At 44.3% G+C, this 18,312-nt stretch overlaps 1 protein-coding gene across 3 annotated transcripts in view; it reads right to left on the bottom strand.

The window, feature by feature from the left end:
• EDC4 (enhancer of mRNA decapping 4) overlaps positions 1 to 18,015 on the bottom strand; it is a 34,001-nt gene extending 15,986 nt beyond the window's left edge. The window contains exons 1-15 of one of the 3 annotated variants that reach the window (XM_053399718.1): positions 17,848 to 18,015; positions 12,771 to 12,927; positions 12,141 to 12,252; positions 11,055 to 11,154; positions 10,701 to 10,890; positions 9,650 to 9,797; positions 9,147 to 9,251; positions 7,615 to 7,724; positions 7,157 to 7,240; positions 5,685 to 5,780; positions 5,196 to 5,298; positions 4,625 to 4,805; positions 3,306 to 3,375; positions 2,581 to 2,672; positions 1,762 to 1,958 (exon numbers count right to left, since the gene is read on the bottom strand). In XM_053399718.1, coding sequence (XP_053255693.1) covers positions 1,762 to 1,958; positions 2,581 to 2,672; positions 3,306 to 3,375; positions 4,625 to 4,805; positions 5,196 to 5,298; positions 5,685 to 5,780; positions 7,157 to 7,240; positions 7,615 to 7,724; positions 9,147 to 9,251; positions 9,650 to 9,797; positions 10,701 to 10,890; positions 11,055 to 11,154; positions 12,141 to 12,252; positions 12,771 to 12,927; positions 17,848 to 17,923 — 1,821 coding nt within the window. In that variant the 5' untranslated portion in view covers positions 17,924 to 18,015. Of the gene's footprint in view, positions 1 to 1,761; positions 1,959 to 2,580; positions 2,673 to 3,305; positions 3,379 to 4,624; positions 4,806 to 5,195; positions 5,299 to 5,684; positions 5,781 to 7,156; positions 7,241 to 7,614; positions 7,725 to 9,146; positions 9,252 to 9,649; positions 9,798 to 10,700; positions 10,891 to 11,054; positions 11,155 to 12,140; positions 12,253 to 12,766; positions 12,928 to 17,847 lie in introns of those variants that run through there. The other 2 variants (XM_053399717.1, XM_053399719.1) reach the window with 2 other exon arrangements.
• Between the last annotated feature and the right edge of the window lie 297 nt (positions 18,016 to 18,312).

Raw genomic sequence — 18,312 nt, forward strand, 5'->3', positions numbered from 1 at the left:
GTACTATGAATCAGCGGCGTTTTGCTGGCTGAAAAGCTGGCTGCTTCTTGAAAACACAGACATTTTGGATTTGGAAGGGTTTAATAACAGATTTGGCTGGCATGCATATATATGGTACGACAAGGTAAAAATTCATCAAGGTTTCAAGAACCATATTGTTAGGAAAGCATTGTATAAGGTTTGGATTCGATATAAAGATTTGTTGGAAAACAAAACCCCCAGGTGGCTGTCACCAATGGAGGCTAAGGAAGTGAAAAAACTTAATATGGAATCCAAATGGCCAAAGTACTGGGAAATTATAGAACAGGAGGAGGGAAAAGTGAAATTGCAGAGCTATGAGAAACTGAAGTCAAAAGTAAGAGACTGGCTTCATTACTATCAGATAAATGAAGTCTTCAAACAGGACAGGAAAATTGGCTTCCAGGTGGAGAGGTCAAAATTAGAAACAGAGCTATTGGAACCCAATACTAAGAACTTGTCAAGAATGTATAACCTGCTGTTGAAATGGAATACACAGGATGAGACGGTTAAATCAGCTATGATTAAATGGGCACAAGACATTGGTCATAACATTATGCTTGCTGACTGGGAACAGTTATGGACCACCGGTATAAAGTTTACGGCATGTAATGCCTTGAGAGAGAACATTATGAAAATGATTTATAGGTGGTACATGACCCCAGTCAAGCTTGCAAAAATTTACCATATGCCCGATAATAAATGTTGGAAATGTAAGGAAACTGAAGGTACTTTCTACCACCTTTGGTGGACGTGCCCAAGGATCAAGGTATTCTGGGAAATGATTTATAATGAAATGAAAAAGGTGCTTAAATGCACGTTCGTGAAGAAACCAGAAGCCTTCCTCCTGGGCATGGTAGGCCAATTGGTGTCAAGGAAAGATAGGACGTTTTTTATGTACGCTACAACAGCAGCAAGAGTACTATTAGCGAAGTATTGGAAGACACAAGAACTACCTACACTGGAAGAATGGCAGACTAAGGTAATAGACTATATGGGACTGGCTGAGATGACCGGCAGAATCCGTGACCAAGGGAAAGAGACGGTGGAAGAAGACTGGAAGAAGTTTAAAATTTATCTTAAGAACTGTTGTAAAATTAATGAATGCTAAAATGTTTTGGGTAATGCAAAATAGAATTGCAGCGATTAGCAATTGGATATGAGAAATAAGATCTAAAGAAAGTATTATATTGAAATTAGGGGATGCTGAAAAGATTGATAACAGGGATGCAGAAAGGGGAGGTATGGGGAAGTCGCTGAAAGAAGGCTTAAGAAATGAAAGGTTAAGAAATTATACGTGTTTACGTGTTTGTATGTCTTGTATTGTGTTGTATTGTCTTGTATTATGTGTGGAAAAAACCAATAAAAATTTAAAAAAAAAAATACAAATTGGGTCAAATAGTTAGTTCCAATTAATACTTAGAACAGATCTGAGTAACTGCTGGCTTAAAAATATATACAAGGAACAGTGGAAATTGCTTCTCTGTTCTTTATTGTCCTGAGTACCATCTAATCCAGATTCCCCCCAACATGGTGCTCTCTAGATATTTTGGATGACAACTCTCATCAGCCCCGGCCAGTAGAGCCAGTAGTCTAGAAGTCCCATCACTCCAAGCGAAATCTGGAGGGCCACAGATTCTCCACCCTTGCTATAAGAAATCCCAAGTCTTTTACGTTATAATGTCCAAATTGAAGGCAGCAATGGAATTTGCTCCCATCTGAAACACACTCTAAGGCGGTTACCTGCTGCAGAGATGTACTGGGAGTCATGAATGCATCTGGAGTCATGAGCTTGGGTTTTGTGTCATTGGAAGGGGAGAGGAAATCCACGGGAACAGATAGCTCTGAAATGCGGCGCAAGTCAGGCTGTGAGCCATGCACGGATCCCTTCTCTGATCCAAGCCCTTCTGCGCCCAGGTCAGCAAGGTGATCTGGGAATGCTTCAAAACACACCAGACAGTTTAAAAGCAACTTGTACAGAGAGAGAAAACAGACATTTAAAACCACACAGCCTCCTTCCACCAGCCACTCAGTTAAATTAATATTAACACACACAGGTTAGGGAGGGGTGGGGGTACGGATTGCAAGACAAACCAAAGTCCCTGGGTATTCCCAGAGACTCAGCAGCAAAAGTCAGGGCCAGGCAAGATTTTGTCCAGAGGCAGAGAAACCTAAGCTATACAAAGGTGCCTTGTACCAGATCAGACTCTTTGTTCATATAGCCCAGAATGGTCTACTCTGGCTGGCAGCAACTGGAAATGCCAGGGACTAAACTTAGATATAAATAAATGTAATAAACAAGCCAATACATCTTCTGATGTACTCTACCACTGAATTAAGGTCCCTTTCCTGAAATGAAGTACCACAATTGACAAAAGGATTGCCCACAGTCCAAAAATAACCCAGCAACTACAACAGACTCGGGATCCAGAATTCTCGAGTACTAGCAAGAATTTCCATTGTCAGCTCTGAGAGATAGCAAACATTCAAATTAGGGTACCTTGATATCAGATGGGATAGTCAAGTTAACAAGGAAACACAAATATTTTTTAGAGGACTCACCAAAATCTTCATGGGAGCCATGGGGAGGAATTGGAGCAGCTGTGTCTGGACTATGAAGAGGCTGGAATCTGATCTGCACATCCTGAAGGGCCCTGCAACATCCAGATAGATTGTTTCGGTTTACAAACTCGGCATCGATAGACAAACACCATGATAAACAAACAACGCTGCTTTGTGCAAAAGAAGACCAGCAGCAGACAGAGATTCCATTAAAACAGTGTCTACTGCCACTTCTCATTTGCATCTGACACTTGTAGCTTGTTTGCTAAAGCTTCATGCACAGGTGCAATTGGGTCCCCACTGCTCCCCTGCACACACATGCCTTGTGATCCTGCAATCCACAACATCCCCTATTAAAGAGATGTTCATAATCCCAACAACAAAATGTTTGCATTATCTGCACCTAATATTTGCATTGCATTCCAAGTGCAGAATGAGGGTTTATTTGGTACATAAATGGAATTATTTTGGTGAGAACCACTTGCATTATGGTGTAACCCTTTGGTCACAAAGCCCAGGACTGCTGTTTTGGGAGCAGCAAGCAAAAGTTATCTCTGTTTGAAGGGAAAGGATGAAAGGTCACTCCAGGACAGCTAAGACAAAGTTACCTATGGTACCATTCCATCTTGTGGGCTGGCAAAAACTGAGCCTGTATTAAGTCAGTAAAGTCTTGTGACAAAATTAAAAGGCAGGCCTGGAGAACAGCTGTCCTACAAAATACTCACTTGGTGTGGACACAAAAGAGTTTGATAAGCACCCCTGCTGCTGATTCTACCGCTCCAGTACCTTGAGTACCTTCTAGGAAGAAGAAAAAAAATGGATGAAATTTTATTTTTCTTTATCACAAAATATATACACTGCTTGGTTGTAATAAAACTTCTAAGTGGTTTACAAGAAATATTAAAATAATCAGTAAAAACAGAAACATTTTAAAATATTTTTTTTAACAAACATGTTTCCTTCCTGTTTAGCAGGTAAAGCCTCCTTACTCATCTTCTGAGTAAAGTAGGATAAGGCTGCTCACAGTGTAAAAAAATGCTCAGGATGGTTGCTCTGGGACAAAAGTACAAGCCTTACCTGCTCTCAGGCAGAAGGAGCCAAGGGGGTATTTACCATTCTAACACCCAACACTTGAGAAGAAAGACTATGACAGAATTCCAGTATCCCACAAAACCATGGTTCGTGCTAACAGCAGTTTAAAAACAAACCATGGTGTGCTCCAAAGGTAGAATGAAACCATCATTTATACTGTGTGTTTTCTTGCCTACTTCCCGTGGAATCCCTGGGATGCTGTCCCTTAAATGCTCTGCTTTGGCCTATTGCAAAAAACTGACAGTCATTAACAGTCATCAACAGGTTTACCATACCCACTGAGTCAATCACCCATCTCCTACTACCCTCCTGAGAAAAACCCTACCCCACCCTCCCACTGTATATAAAGGTCTGGCGACTTCTGTTTCAGTGTATCTGAAGAAGTGTGCATGCACACGAAAGCTTATACCAAGAACAAACTTAGTTGGTCTCCAAGGTGCTACTGGACAATTTTTTTAATATATTTCAACTGCACCAGACCAACATGGCTACCTACCTGAATCTAGCATCATCTGTTGTTTGCTTCTGTTTTGGCATCTTTGTCTTACATTGTTGATATATTGGCAATCACATTAACAGCTGAGACCAAAGCAGTGGGCAAACTGTTAGCTGGGTGACCACCGGGAACCCAAACTGAGAGCCACTCAAGTACTTCTGTTTCCATCCAATCAGGCATGGCAGACTTCCAAACCAACAATTCAGACTTCAGTCCAAATGGCAGGTTTCAAGTCAGCTTCAAACTATGAGTTTCACATTATAGTTTGTGGGCCAATGACCAATCATGATTTACAGATTTGGACACCATGACAAACCAGTTAAACTTTGTAAACCATGGTTTTGTGTGACTAGAGAGGCAAAGCTTGCATAGCATTTGGAGAATCAGGCTAGCTACCAGAGAGACAGTCATCTTTCTCTTCCTTACTTTTGATGAGACACATCTTTTATCACTCACCTGCACTAAGGCCATCGGTCTCCTCTTCCGCTGGCAGGACCTCTGTGTGTCTCAGTCGGCAGCGGCTGACCACCTGGATGCCAAAACTCAGGACTGGATGGGTCAGCAGAAACTCTGAGATGGAGCTGAAATAAGCTTTGCCCTCTTCCTGGTTCTGCACAAGTTCCATCACATACAAGACCTAAGAGGAAAGCACCAGGTAGATACCCTCTAGTAACGTAAGCAATAAGGGGCTCTTGTACCAGGAAGGACACGTGTGCACCTGCACCTTGGGCCAAGGAACAGGCTAGGCACAATGGGAGAAGCCAACACACCACCTCTCCCCAAACCCAGCATGAAAGTTGGTCAGCAGTACTGAACCAATTCTGGATTCACAGATCTTTTCTGGAAATGAGAACTTTTAAAAGTTTACACCCACTAAAAGGAACCGAATGCTTTGCTTAATCAAACAGCTGCTGCTAGCCCCAACCATCTCTTTTATATGTTAACCACAGACCCCACACTCCCTAGCCTAGCAGTATTGCAGATGCCTTTTCCTCTTGCACCCAACCTCTCAACAGAACTTGCCTACCTTTCTCTGCACATCACTCAAAATCAGGTATTCAGCTGAGAGATCCAGGCAGGCCTTCAAACTAGGAAGGACACTCATGGAGCTGAATATATCCGGAGAAAACCTGAAAATGACACAGTGAAAACAGTTTCCCTCAGATGTCTACTAATAATCTTTCTCTTTAGTGACGTGTTGTGTGCATTGCTGAAGCCTGCCTTTTTAGGTACATAGAGAGCCGCCTTATACAGAATCAGACCACTGGTCCATCTAGTTCAGGATGGTCTACTCCGATTCTCCAGAATTTCAACCAGAAGCATTCCCCAATCCTACCTAGAAACACCAGGGAGGGAATCTTGGAACTTCTGCATGCAAGACAGATGCTCTAACACAGAGCTAAATCATTGGCAGGGGGACGAAGACTGTTAGTTGCCCTTCTCGGTTATCCTTCCACACACACACATTCATTATGGGCTCCTACCATGCACAACTGATGACTAGAGCAATACTTACCGGACAGTCTGTAGGCAGGTCCATGATACAGTGCACCACATCTTCAGCTCTCGATTCTGTTCTGCTCCTGTGATGAGAAACCTCCAGAAGGGAACTCTGCAAAAATGAAAGGATGGATGAGAAGGAACGAGTGATGACTAGAAACGGCCATTTTGCTTGCTGAATAGCTTTATTAATTTGTTTGCATTCACACTACTCCAGCCATGTGAGTGGGGAGTCGGGATGTGGGGAGATGTTGGCTGTGCTCTGTCACGTTCCCAACAGGCCATCTCTCAAAGTCCTCCACACATTCAGGCTCAACTTCTGCCATGGGACGCCTCCTCTATCTGTGTAGGCTTCCTGCGCCATACAGAACTCTCAACACGCAGGGACCTAAATCATGTGGGGCGCCTATAGAAGTAGAAAAGGCTCCCCACTGCAAGACCTTAGCCAAAACCTATAGAAGTCAAGATAGCTATGAGCCCTCAGGAACATAATGAAGGTGGTGGGGCCAATGAGCACACCCCTACTTTCCTTCTCCAATTGTGTAGAGGGGTGAAAGCCTGAACAGCAAGCCTCTGACAATTCTTAACTGGCAGATTTTGTCTCATACAAGTTGACACCTCTCCTCAAAAACAACTAGCCACCAGACTCTCTTAACTGGCTAGTCCTCTTTGCTCAAACCAAAGCATTACAAGATTGTGGTACAGAGACTGGACCTATAGGACATGTGAATTGTACTCATATGTGCATAGGGAATCCAGAAGCATACCATCAGCTGCTGGGAGCATTCGCCCATTCTCCTGTGGGTCTGCTCCCCTGTCTTTTAACTTCTTGCAAGGAGGGGGAAGGAAGAGGAAAGAGGGGTTGTTCTTTCTGCGGAGCACATGGGTAGAACTGGCACTCAGCATCTGCTCCTCATTCCATGCTGTACTTGGGAATGAGGGGCAGGTAGGTAAGGATATCAACATTTTCTGGCACAGCAGCAGTGCTAGGTCATATTATGCCACACTCTACTCTTACTGCAAACACAGGGGGAGTTCGTTTTCCAGTAACTTGTTCCCTATTATTTACACAATCCTAAAAAGAGTACAGAACTCAGGAACCTTAATAAAACTTATGGATCAACAGGCAGCCAGAACCGACGCCAAATTTGAAGCCAGAGACTAGGTTCCCAGTTCACATCAGGCTCACAGACACTCCAGCCACAAGTGTTCAAGTAATGAGGGGAACACTACAAGGCATGCCTATGTTGCATCCCACAATGCTTCAGAAATAATCTTTAAGTTAAAATTACAGACATAAAGGCTCCTCCTTGCCAGCACTTATACCTGGAGGAATAGAGGAACTATACTAGAAAGTTGTAAATGACTGATCTGTAGGGTCCTCTTCGTGGGGTAAATGCAGAGCAAATGTATTTATTTTTCCATACAGTCCTGCTTCCCACCGGAAATGGGACATTCTTAGCAAATAAAAACAGAATCATGTCTTACTCTGGATCTTGTTTTTTATGGTTGTCACAGAACAGCAAGCAGGAGAGAGGTCTACCATCATGAGGCTTCCATTCATGCAGGCACCTAGGTAGGAAATCAAATAAATGATGACTGAGAGCCCGCTCCTTCATAACTGCAGGTGTGAAATGGCTCCTTTAGTCAGCAACTTGCTCTCAAGAATCCAAACATTATTTACATGTGGACAGTCAGACAATAGAGCACAAGAACTTTAATAAAGCTTGGAGGTCAGATGCTTTGGACTACAATTTCATCAGCCCTGGTCAGCATGGGAAAGAGGATGATGTGAGTTGTAACCCAAAATATTTGGAGAGCACCAGGAATATTGTTGTAGACCAACAAAGTCATGCCAAATTGAGACTATGTTTGGAGCAAAGGACTGGGCATGTAAGTAGGTTTGAGGCACACCAAATCAAGAGACACTGAGCTTCTGAAGTTACCTTGGTTCATCCTGCCCTTCTATGTAAATCTGCCAGAATTTGACAAAGCCATCATGGCTTGCGGTGGCCAAGACAGTTCCATCTGGCGAAAGGGCTCCCTCACTCAGACGCTAGACAGGGACAGGGGGGAAAAATCAGCTTTCACTCAGCAATACAACTTCAATGAAATACAAAGCAATGACCTGGTTTGCACCCAATGCTAAGCTGTGGTTTATTTAGCTTAAATGTGCTTGCTTGTATGCCGGAACCCAACCTGGTCAACTGTGGTTTGTTTGTGGCCAAGAAACCAGAATACTGTATGTAATCATGGTTTAAAACTGGCTTATGAATCGTGGCTTGCAATAACCATGGCTTCTTATTACACCTGAACTTAATCCTGGTTTGTTTTGGTACCCCACCCCAGACGATGACCCAGCTACAGATGCACAAGTGTTTAGAAAACGCAACCAATGTAAGGTGAAATAAGCTGTGGTCACTTTGCTCATCTGTCATCCTGGTTTGTTCAACAAAGCAAAGTTACAAGTTAGTGTTAAATGTGAAAAAAAACCAACATGGTTGTGATATTCATGTGAATAGCATTAATAACCTGATGTTTCTTTCCTTCTTTCTTTTTATACAGTGAATGCTTATCAATTTTTATATCAGCAGCAGCACATATTGCCAATTTAAGCCAAAGTACTTTCGATTTCCCAGGTGTTCAGTAAAGTTGATAAAAAATTAAGACATTTGGGGGGATATATGTTACAGTACTTTTTCATTCTGTATTCTCCAGGCAACATCCTCCATCACCATCTTGGGGTCAGCTGCAATCAATGCACTGACTCCCTCTGACTCTGACTATTTTAACTTCTCCCACTACTTCATGCATCAGTGAAATGTCAAGCACCTTTCCATTCACAGCAGGACTCTTACCCAGTCATGCTTTCAAACATCACGCTGTGTCCTCTCACCTCACTTCCCATTTTAAAGAGGCTTCTTTTGTCCCCAGTGCTGTTAAACTAAGACATAAAGCTGTGCCATACAAAGAGCTGGAAGAAGAGGCTGGAAGTTTTCCATACATAAGAAGTTTTTCCATACATAAGGAAGTTTTCCATACATAAGAAGAGGCTGGAAGTTTTCCACCCATAACCTTAACAAGAGTGCTTTGAGGGGGAGGGAAATACTGTCACAAAACCACACAATGGAAAGGTGAAAAAGATGCCATCTTTACTTGGTCATAAAGGCCTGTTCTTTGCCACATGGGAAAAGCAGGAACTCAGCAACAGTCTAATAAGCCCCAGCAAACATGTCTATGATCAGGGATGATAGGAGTAGTAGTTCAGCAAAATCTGCAGAGCCAAAGGTCCTCTGCTTCTGGTCTTATAGCTCACACGCTCAGACCCTTTTGCCATTGATCCCATAAACCAAGTGGATGAAGCCACAGGCCTCTTCAGAATATTGAAAACTGTTGGATTAAGGAATTAAACATACGTAACAGATGGTTCAGCCCTGTAACGGGAGACAGACACCAATGACAGCAGCAGAACTCTTACCGTGCTGTGACCTTTTACCACAATAAAGCCCTCTTTGATGCTGGTCACTTCCACTGGCCATGAATTATGATTGGCTCGGATTATATCAAGGTCCCAAACCTCTGCCTGCAAAACAAAGAGAAGAAGGGAGCACACAAACTGCATACTAAAGCTCTGCCAGGAGTGAACATAAAGTCACCTGCCATTCCAGTTGCCACCTCGCTCTGCATTCACTATCCTCCCATGAACTCTGCACCATCTCCTGTGTTTATTCCTCACAAGTACCACACCCAAAAATAGCACAACACAACCACACTTGCCAGACTTACTTAAATAAAAGCAGAGGCTGACTTGAAAAACTTGTACCAGTTTACATGCTGTGAGGTGCTTTGTGCATGGATGTATAAGAACCTGGAAAATTGACCTAACCATGGGGCACATCTTTCTAATTGCTTATCTACAACTTATTAGTACCTCAATACGAACAACCGCCTTACGAAAGAAAAGAAATCAAAACTGCTTACCCTATCCTCATGTAAGAGTGCCAGGGTCTGACTGCCTTCCTCACAGCTCTCCTCATTCTCATCTGGGATGAAGGGACACCATATGATCCTCCGGGAGCTGTTCAGAGGAGTCCCATCAGGTCGCTTGATGTTTACCAGGATCTCCTCTCTGATCACCAAGTTAAGGAACAGCTACAAATCACTTTCCTTTGTAGTATCAACTACTTTGTGATTCATCCCAGATGTAGTAGAAACAAACACAGAGCCTTGCACAGTCAGCTTTGGGAAGGCAGTGTGAGGGCTGAGTGGGGGGTGGGGGCATCAGATTTTGGTCTCACTCCACCCACTATGCAACAATGCAGTGTGTGGCCCGCAGGATCCATTTTGAAGTACTTTGCAGCCCACTTGGTATGAAAAGTTGGGCCGCCCTGTGCTAGGTAGTAAACTAGGATTAAACCACAGCTTCCTGGTTTGGATGTAATGGGTAACTGTGATTTAAGCACAACAACAATAATAACAGTAATAATTTATTATTTATACCCCACTCATCTGGCTGGGTTTCCCCAGCCACTCTGGGTGGCTTCCAACAAAATGTTAAAAATACAATAAAAAACATGTGAGATACAAGTGTGAGAGTTTGATGTCTATTCTCATCTTAATGAGCCATAGTTTATTAAGCCACAATGGTTACTGCCGAAGGGGACCTTTGAGTCACAATACAAGGAGTCAAGAGTCTTGTTTCCTGAGTGGATAACTTGCAAGAAGAAAATATGTATAATGCTTGGATGCTGGCTGGCAGAAATAAATACCAGTACATAAATACTAGTACATCTCTTTAAGGCAGGGATGGGGAAACTTTGGCCTTCCAGATTTTCTCAGTTGTCAACACTCATCAGCCCCAGGCACCATGGTCAGTGGCTAAGAATGACAATATCTGGAAGGTCACAGGTTCCCTGCCTAAGATACAGAAATAAACAGTGCCCACTTCCTATCTTGTAGTCACAAAGTTGCCTCAGTATCTAACAACACTGCAGCTATCTCCTATGAAGAACAGTACTGAGAGATAAGATACTGGATTTTTCCATTCTCCATGGCCAGGCGCCAGACAAAGAGGTTGCCAGCTTCATCCAGGCAAGCGAGCTGGTTGGAGTTGAGGTGAGCAAAAGCCAGGTCTGCCACTCCACCTGTGAAGCCCTTCAGCAGGGTTCGCTCTGCCGTGCTAACGCTCAAGACCCGAACCATTGCAGAGCCATTGCTGGCACCTGTCAAAGAACAGCAACAAGAAAATGACAGTTAAGATGGCTTAGGCAATGCCAGTGCACTCTCTACAGCTGTGGGGAAAGCAAGGGGACCTCAGCCCAACACAAGGCCACTACAAGAAGCCTAGCCTAGCCAAAAGAACCAAGTTGATGGAGAGATGCCTCACCTCTAATGGCATATGCCAGGTAGGCATTTGAAACAGCAATCAGGTTACCATAGTAATATTTCTGCTCCCAGTCATACCTGGCCACTGGCTGGATTTTTACCTGGAGGGCAAAAAAGAAAACAAAGAGCAGCTGAAGTGTGGAATTAAATTCAACATTTGCCAAAATAGGGACAAGGCATCCATCGCTGAACATAAAACTGTAATATCATCTATATATGCTGAGGAGAGAGGAAACAGCCAACACCTAGTTCAGGAGTCACCAATCCTGTTCCCTTCTTCAGGAGATGCTGGGGACTGAACTGGAGACCTTCTGCATGGAAAGTATGTGCTCTGTGTGGCACTATGTGAACGAGTCTTTAGGGACCTTTGGGCTCTTACACCATAATCCTTCTTCCCAGGTATCATGATTCCCACTGCCCTCTCTGGTTTGCAGAAACTGTTTCAGATGAAATTGCAAGCTACAGTTTGTCATAAACCAGGAGAAGGCAGGGAGGGAATTATGGCACGTGAAAGGAAGGTGATAGGAAAGGAACTCAGGGATGTGTGAATTCTTAAGGACTTTTTCATATATCATCAAGTGGTTAAAGGCTACATCTGAACCAGCCCAAGACAGCAGTTTGAAGCTAGTGCCTCAATCCCCAACCTCACACAACCATTTTCTTGTGAACAAAGGTTTCCCATGGCACTTAGGCCTATCACCACTGAACATTAGAGGGAATGCTAATATGCACAGAAAACAGGCTATTCCAAGACTGAGGCATGAATGCCTGCGTTTAAAAAAGTCTAAGAGAAGCACCACAATACTCAATCCACCCCTCCAACGTATTACGCTCTTCAGCCTCATTTACCAGCAATCCAGGCACTGATTCCTTAAATCAGGGATGAGGAACCAGGTCTCCAGATGCTGAACTCCATCTCTCATCAGCCCCATTCAGCATGGCCAATGGTAAGAGATGGTGAGAGTTGTAGTCCTATGACATCTGGAAGATCTCAGGTTCCCCCTCCCTGCTTTAAACGCCTGAAAAGATGGCAAGTGGTGCCCCAACTAGTTTTGTACATTGTCCAGATGAATCTTTCCCCTTTTACCTTGTTGCTCCCTCTAGCTTTACTGGTGATGCTAGAGTCGCTGCTGGCTACTATCTCAACATCTTTAGCAGTTATCACCATACAGGTAGAGCTATCATCTCCAGAGAGGCAGCTAAAAGAAAATGATAAGAAGAAGTCAAAACAAAAAACCTCAAAGACAAACAGCTTTTGTTATGGAGAGCTGGGAAAAAGCTAGAGATATGCCTACTGAAGGTCCCCAATTAAACAAACATGCCTGTTACTATGAAGTAGCAATTTTACCACTTGTCTTTCCTGCTGCAAATGGTCTTTCATGGACAAATGAGCGTTTTACTGGAAGCAACACAAGACAGCAAAGGATGCAAACCACAAGTTGCAAACCTCAATCCCAGTCATTGTCAATGAAGCCTCCATTACTGTACAAAATGTATCCCCATTAAGCTGTGTATGAATGCAGTCCCTCAACTGTGAAGACAACACAGCATCTTAAATTTGAGTCTCTCTGGAACAGAAGCTACAAACAATGTTACACAACTTTAAAGCAGTAATCAAAAAAGCTGGAAGCCCAGTCTTTGTAGGAGCAATTACCAAGCTGAGATTTTTCAGCAGACCTATGACAAGCTCTCCACTTTCTCCCACCAAGATACCTACATGACTTGCTTCTCCTGAAGTGCTCCCAGAGGAACTGCTTGGGGTACTGGCTTCGTCAAGGAAGCTCCATCTCCAGATGCTATGGGATCTGGCACCAGCAAACCATTCAGGTCTCCATTGTATGAAGTGGATGATCTCTGGTTTTCATTGACTGAACCTAAATGGGGGGAGGGGGAGAACAGAGCCAATGTTCACATTTACGCAGCCATTTAAAGGGTCATGAAAGTTTCTGAACCATACAGTCTCCCTTTAATGGTCCCCTGTCCCAGATGAAAAGAACATAACATGGGAGAGTGGTTTCATTCAAAAGAAATGCCAAACTCTCTCACTTTCGACTGAAACAGGAAACAAGGAGCCCATCAAGATAGTAATGTTCTAGAGAAGATATGAAAAACATTCTGTCCAAGGACAGAAAATCTGAATCAGTGGTTCTCCTCTACATAAAAAGGCAAGTGTTTTGCTCAAGGAAAGACGGCTTGAGGATATAACGCAAATCCTGGCCTGACTGCACTGGCTGCCGATTAGTTTCTGGGCCCAATTAAAGTGCTGGTTTTGACCTATAAAGCCTTAAACAGCTTAGGACCGCAATACCTCAAGGACTGCCTCTCCCCATATGAGCCAATAATCATCATCTGCAATCATCATCTGAGGCCTTTCTTTGTGTGCCTCCTTCGTGAAAGGTCCAGAGCAGGAGTTAGCAAACTTTTTCAGCAGGGGGGCAGTCCACTGTCCATTACACCTTGTGGGGGGCTGGACTATGTGTGTGTGTGTGTGTGTGTGTGTGTATATATGAACAAATTCCTATGTCCCGCAAATAACCCAGAGCTGCATTTTACTCATGTAAAAACATGCTGATTTCCTGACCGTCCGTGGGCCAGATTTAAAAGGCGATTGGGCCAGATCCGGCCCCCGGGCCTTACTTCGCCTACCCATGGTCCAGATTGTGCCAACACAGGAAGGGGATATTTCTGCGGTGGCTCCCTGTTGGTGGAATGCTCTCTCCAGGAAGACTTGCCTGGAGCCTGTGTTACATATCTTTAGGCACCAGGCAAAAATATACCCCTCTTCTCCCGGGCCTTTGGCTAATTAAACAAACTATTGCCTTTTAAATTGTGTGTTGGGGTTTGTTTTTTGGTATTGTTAGTATACTACATATTTTTGTGATTTTATATTGTAAACCACCCTATGATCCTTGGATGAAGGGTGGTATAGAATTATTAATTATTATTATTAATCAATAAAAGCATGATGGATGATGACATAACTACACACAAAGACTATTTCAGCCAAAGGCTGGATTAAAAAAGAAAGTTTTAGAATCGCTATGAAAGCTCAATGGAGAGGTAGTTTAACCACCCCAGTTCAGTGAGAAGCCTCCATACTATAAGAATAGAGGAGAATGGAAGGGTGGGCAGGGAAAATGAAAATTGTGGCCTGCTTCTCTTCTGGTTTCCAAGTTTGGAAATTATAACTGAGAAGGCTCGCCTTCTAGCTGTGCCTATCCTAATGAGCCATAAGCATGGAGCCAGCAACACCACTTGTGACTAGGCTTCAACTGGGGAGGATTGTGTGGGGAAAGGTGGTCCCCAAACTCTTGATGGGGCTATATGATTTTGCCAGAACACTTAAAAATCTCTGGATAACTGCCATTCCAGATGCTGACTTCTGTTTGTTCCTGAAGGCTAGAATAGACCTGGGAAGGGAGTTAGAAGACAAAAATCAACTTTTCTAGGCAGGTTTACCAGTAGCAAAACAGGACATACAGGCACAGAACCTATTTCTGCTGTTTCATGTGCTGTCAGAAGTTGGGGCTCAACAATCCTGCTGGGTAGATGTTAGAAGGTCAAAATCAATAGCTTCAGCCATTTTGAGTCAGGGGATTGTTGCAGAGAATCCAAAAACCCAGGGCTACAGAAGTCAGCTGATGATCCTGGGTAAAATTCCTACTCAGTCCTGTTAACTGATGGCTAATGCTAGTTTCATACTAGAGTGTAGCATGGCTCAATGCCATAAAGTAACACCGTGAGAAGAGGAAAGGTGGGTGGGTGGCATGTAGGCAGAGCATACAATGGTTAGTTCTGTACAGACAGTGAATGGACCACAGGGGGAAAGTTCCCTCTCTGCCCTCCTCAGGCTAAGGTGTTGTCGTCATCCCGTCCCCCCCGTCCCCCGCTTGCCAAGCCATAATTTGATTGCCTGAGGAGACACAGAAGGCATGTTGAGGAAAGGCAGAGCTAGCTGTTGTCAGCTGCCTGCCTCACATACGATGTAAGTTCCACCCAACCAGAACACAGGACCCTCCATGAAAATGGGGTCCCAGCCTTGTATGAAAATGTACATGCCTATGGTCAGAAGCTCAGGGGCAGAGCACATGCTTCGCATGCAAATGGTCCCAGGTTCAATTCCCTGCATCTTCAGGTAGGGCTGGGAAAGATTCTCAATTGAGGATCCTGCCTGAAGTCTGACTGGAAAGCAGTTGCCAATTTGGGTAGACTCAAAACTGAGTGAGGTGGATCAATGCGCTGGCTTGGTATAAAGCAGTGAACAGGAGTGAACGATGTCTATATATTCCTATGCTGATCAGTGAATCACACAGAATACTAAGAATCAACTTTCGCTTTCATTTCACTTAGTTTCACATGGTTTCTTGTGGTTACAGGGACAGCTGAATAACAAAGATAATGCCTACTGGAGGAATCAAAATCCAGAGCAAGTTCAAGGAAAGGAAACTAATAGTAGCAAAGGCATTTCCTATTTTCCATTAGAATAAAGAAATTGCCTACTGCAAATTGAGTTAATATCCATATCATTGCCCTCCACCCCCAGTAATTCTGCAATCAATCCACACTCTGCCCTGGGATATGTCAGTGATCTGAATATAGTAAGTCCTTCCTACAAATAATTAAGAGATTGGTGAATACTTTACAGCGGAGCCTTTGCTCAAAAGCTGGATATACGTGCAGCACAGTAGGAACTAAATGCCACCATTTAGCCCAACAGAGCTGGGTGAGGTTATGGCAGGAAATGTCAACAGGCACAGTACGCTGCTCACATGAAATGGTTACTGCTGCAAGCACCATGGAAACAGTATCTCACAAAAGACAAAAAGGGAGGGATCTGGCTGGCCAGGAGAAGTTAAGATAAAAATCTAGGATGCATCCTGCACCTAAGTATACTGTATTAGTATTATAATATGTGCAGATAGGTATATCATATTCATACTAGCCATTCAGTTGTTTTTACACCAATGGAGAAAGACAACATTGCCCCCATATACCAATGTTCTTGTTCATGACTTATGAGGCTAATGCAGTTTCCAAGGCAGAAATGTTGTGATTTCCTCCTCAAATAAAGTACAGAACAGCATGCTAATTAGACACTTTACTAAAGCAACAGGTGCATTCCAAACTATCCCTTTAAAGACAAACCTCTTCCATACATTACACTGCAGATATTTCTAAATTTATGAAATTTCCAAAACTAGAAAGCTACTCACTCAGCTTTGTCCATCACTCCATCCCCACATCGTTCTTACCACGATACTAACCAGGCAGATCTCCTATCGGTGGGGAGATAGCGTTTCAGCAAGGGCACTATTTGATTTGGCTGCCTTGTCATGTCCAGTGCAGGATACATCCTGGAGCACTGCCCAGACCTCCCTCTGGATAGGTAAGGAACCTGCTCAGGTATGACTCTGGCATGAGCCACAGTCTTACCCCTGCCTTCATCTTTGCCTTGTCTGGATTCAATCTCAAGTGTTTTGTTTATGTCATCCACTTGCCTGTGGCCTCCTCACACAGTTCAGATCTGAGGCAACCATTGCTGGACACTTACGTAATGAACTAGAAACCTAGGTGTCACCTTCTTGTTAATTATATCCAACTCCAAAGCTCTGATAATATTTCCCAGCACCTTCATGTAGTTGTTGAGAAACACAACTTGTGGAGTACCACAACTAACTGTGCCCCCTCCAAAAAAAAATTCTGAAAGCAGCTGGGTAGGGGGGGGGAAGGCATAGGAGTGGGAGACCAGGCACACCAGATATATATTCAGTATACAAAATGTTATGATCTACAGCAGGAGTGGCTAACTCATGACTTGGTAAGTCAGATAAGGCCATCATTTTTTTCTGGCCCTACAAGACCCTACCAAGTGGTAAAATAGGGTTTAGATCTGGCAACACTATTGCTCAGTCCTCCTTCCAACTTGAGAAATGTAGCAAGAGCAGCTATTAATACAGAGAATTACAACTGGAATATGACTACAAAAACAAAGAAACCAAAGAACGTACATTAAGGAAAGGTCAAGTCATCCGGTATTTGTTAAAGTGCCATAGAATAACAGTACTGAATTGCTAGTTGTTCATTCTCAGTGCCAGCTTGAGCAGCCTGGCCAACCCCACCTTGCCTAGAGTGCCTTCACAATCATCTGCAGATATATGACACCAGACTCTGGGCTGCAGGCTTAAGCTGCAGGGGGAAATGGCCTTTAAAAAAACAAGCAGTCAAAGTCAAACCAAGTGCCTGCTCCATTAAAGAAGGGGGCGGGGCAGAAGCAGAACATGAAGGGGGTGGGGTAGAAAGAGGCAGCCACGTTTGAAAGAAAGCTGAGCACCACACTCCACCAAAAAGAGCAGAAAGTACTGGTGCAGGAGCCACAGTTGCAGAGGACCTTTTTAGTCAGATGGGACTTTCTGGCCCCAAACGGGAAGCCCCATCCTTGAGTTCTGGTTACTCAGGTCTCCACTGTGCTCAAGGAGGCTCACTTCCAAACAAGTAGACGCAGGATTGCAACCCCCCACCGTAGCCCGGCACAACCAAACAACAAATCCCATCATGCTCCGTTGGGTTTACTCCCAAATAAGCGTGTATATAGGATCGCGACCCCCTGGGCTCTTCTCCCGCCCGTCGCCTCCCGCCCTCCTGCCAGCGCCGTTGGCGGCTTCCCGCTCACGCGGGATGGGCTGAGCAAAGGGGAGCACCGCCGCCCGAGACCACGAGCCTCTCACTCCCCAAAGGAGCTGCTTCCAAGGAAAACCCCCCGCCTTCTTTTTAGAGTCCCGGCCCGAGAGCCTCACCGCTCGGCCGATCCAGCTTGAGGATGTCTCGGAGATGCTGAGTCGCGTCCTCGATATCGATGCTCGCGGAGGCCATTGGGCCCCGCCAAGTCCGCCAGCAGTACCACAGCTACCGCGGCTTCCACCGCCCGGGCAGGCCAAACCCCGCTTCTCCGCCCCCTCTTCCGCTTCCGGTCCAGTCATTGCTTTCCTTCCCCCCAGGCAAATGGTATCCAGACGTCCGGGTTCCGCCTCCTCCAGCAGAGAATAAATACAGATACGAGGCAGGCAGAAGCGCGCAGAAAGGAGAACGAGGGCCAGGAAGAGGGCTCCCCCTCGCACGTACAACCTGTGGCCTTTTAAACTGTGGGTAGGTGGGGGGTATTGTTTTTATATGTTCATTTATTATGTATGTTTGTATTTTTACTTTGGCCACCTCATGAGAAGAGAAGACTCCCTGGAAAAGACCCTGATGTTGGGAAAGAT

The sequence above is a fragment of the Podarcis raffonei genome, chromosome 8, assembly GCF_027172205.1.
Source record: "Podarcis raffonei isolate rPodRaf1 chromosome 8, rPodRaf1.pri, whole genome shotgun sequence".
Classification (NCBI taxonomy): Eukaryota; Metazoa; Chordata; class Lepidosauria; order Squamata; family Lacertidae; genus Podarcis; species Podarcis raffonei.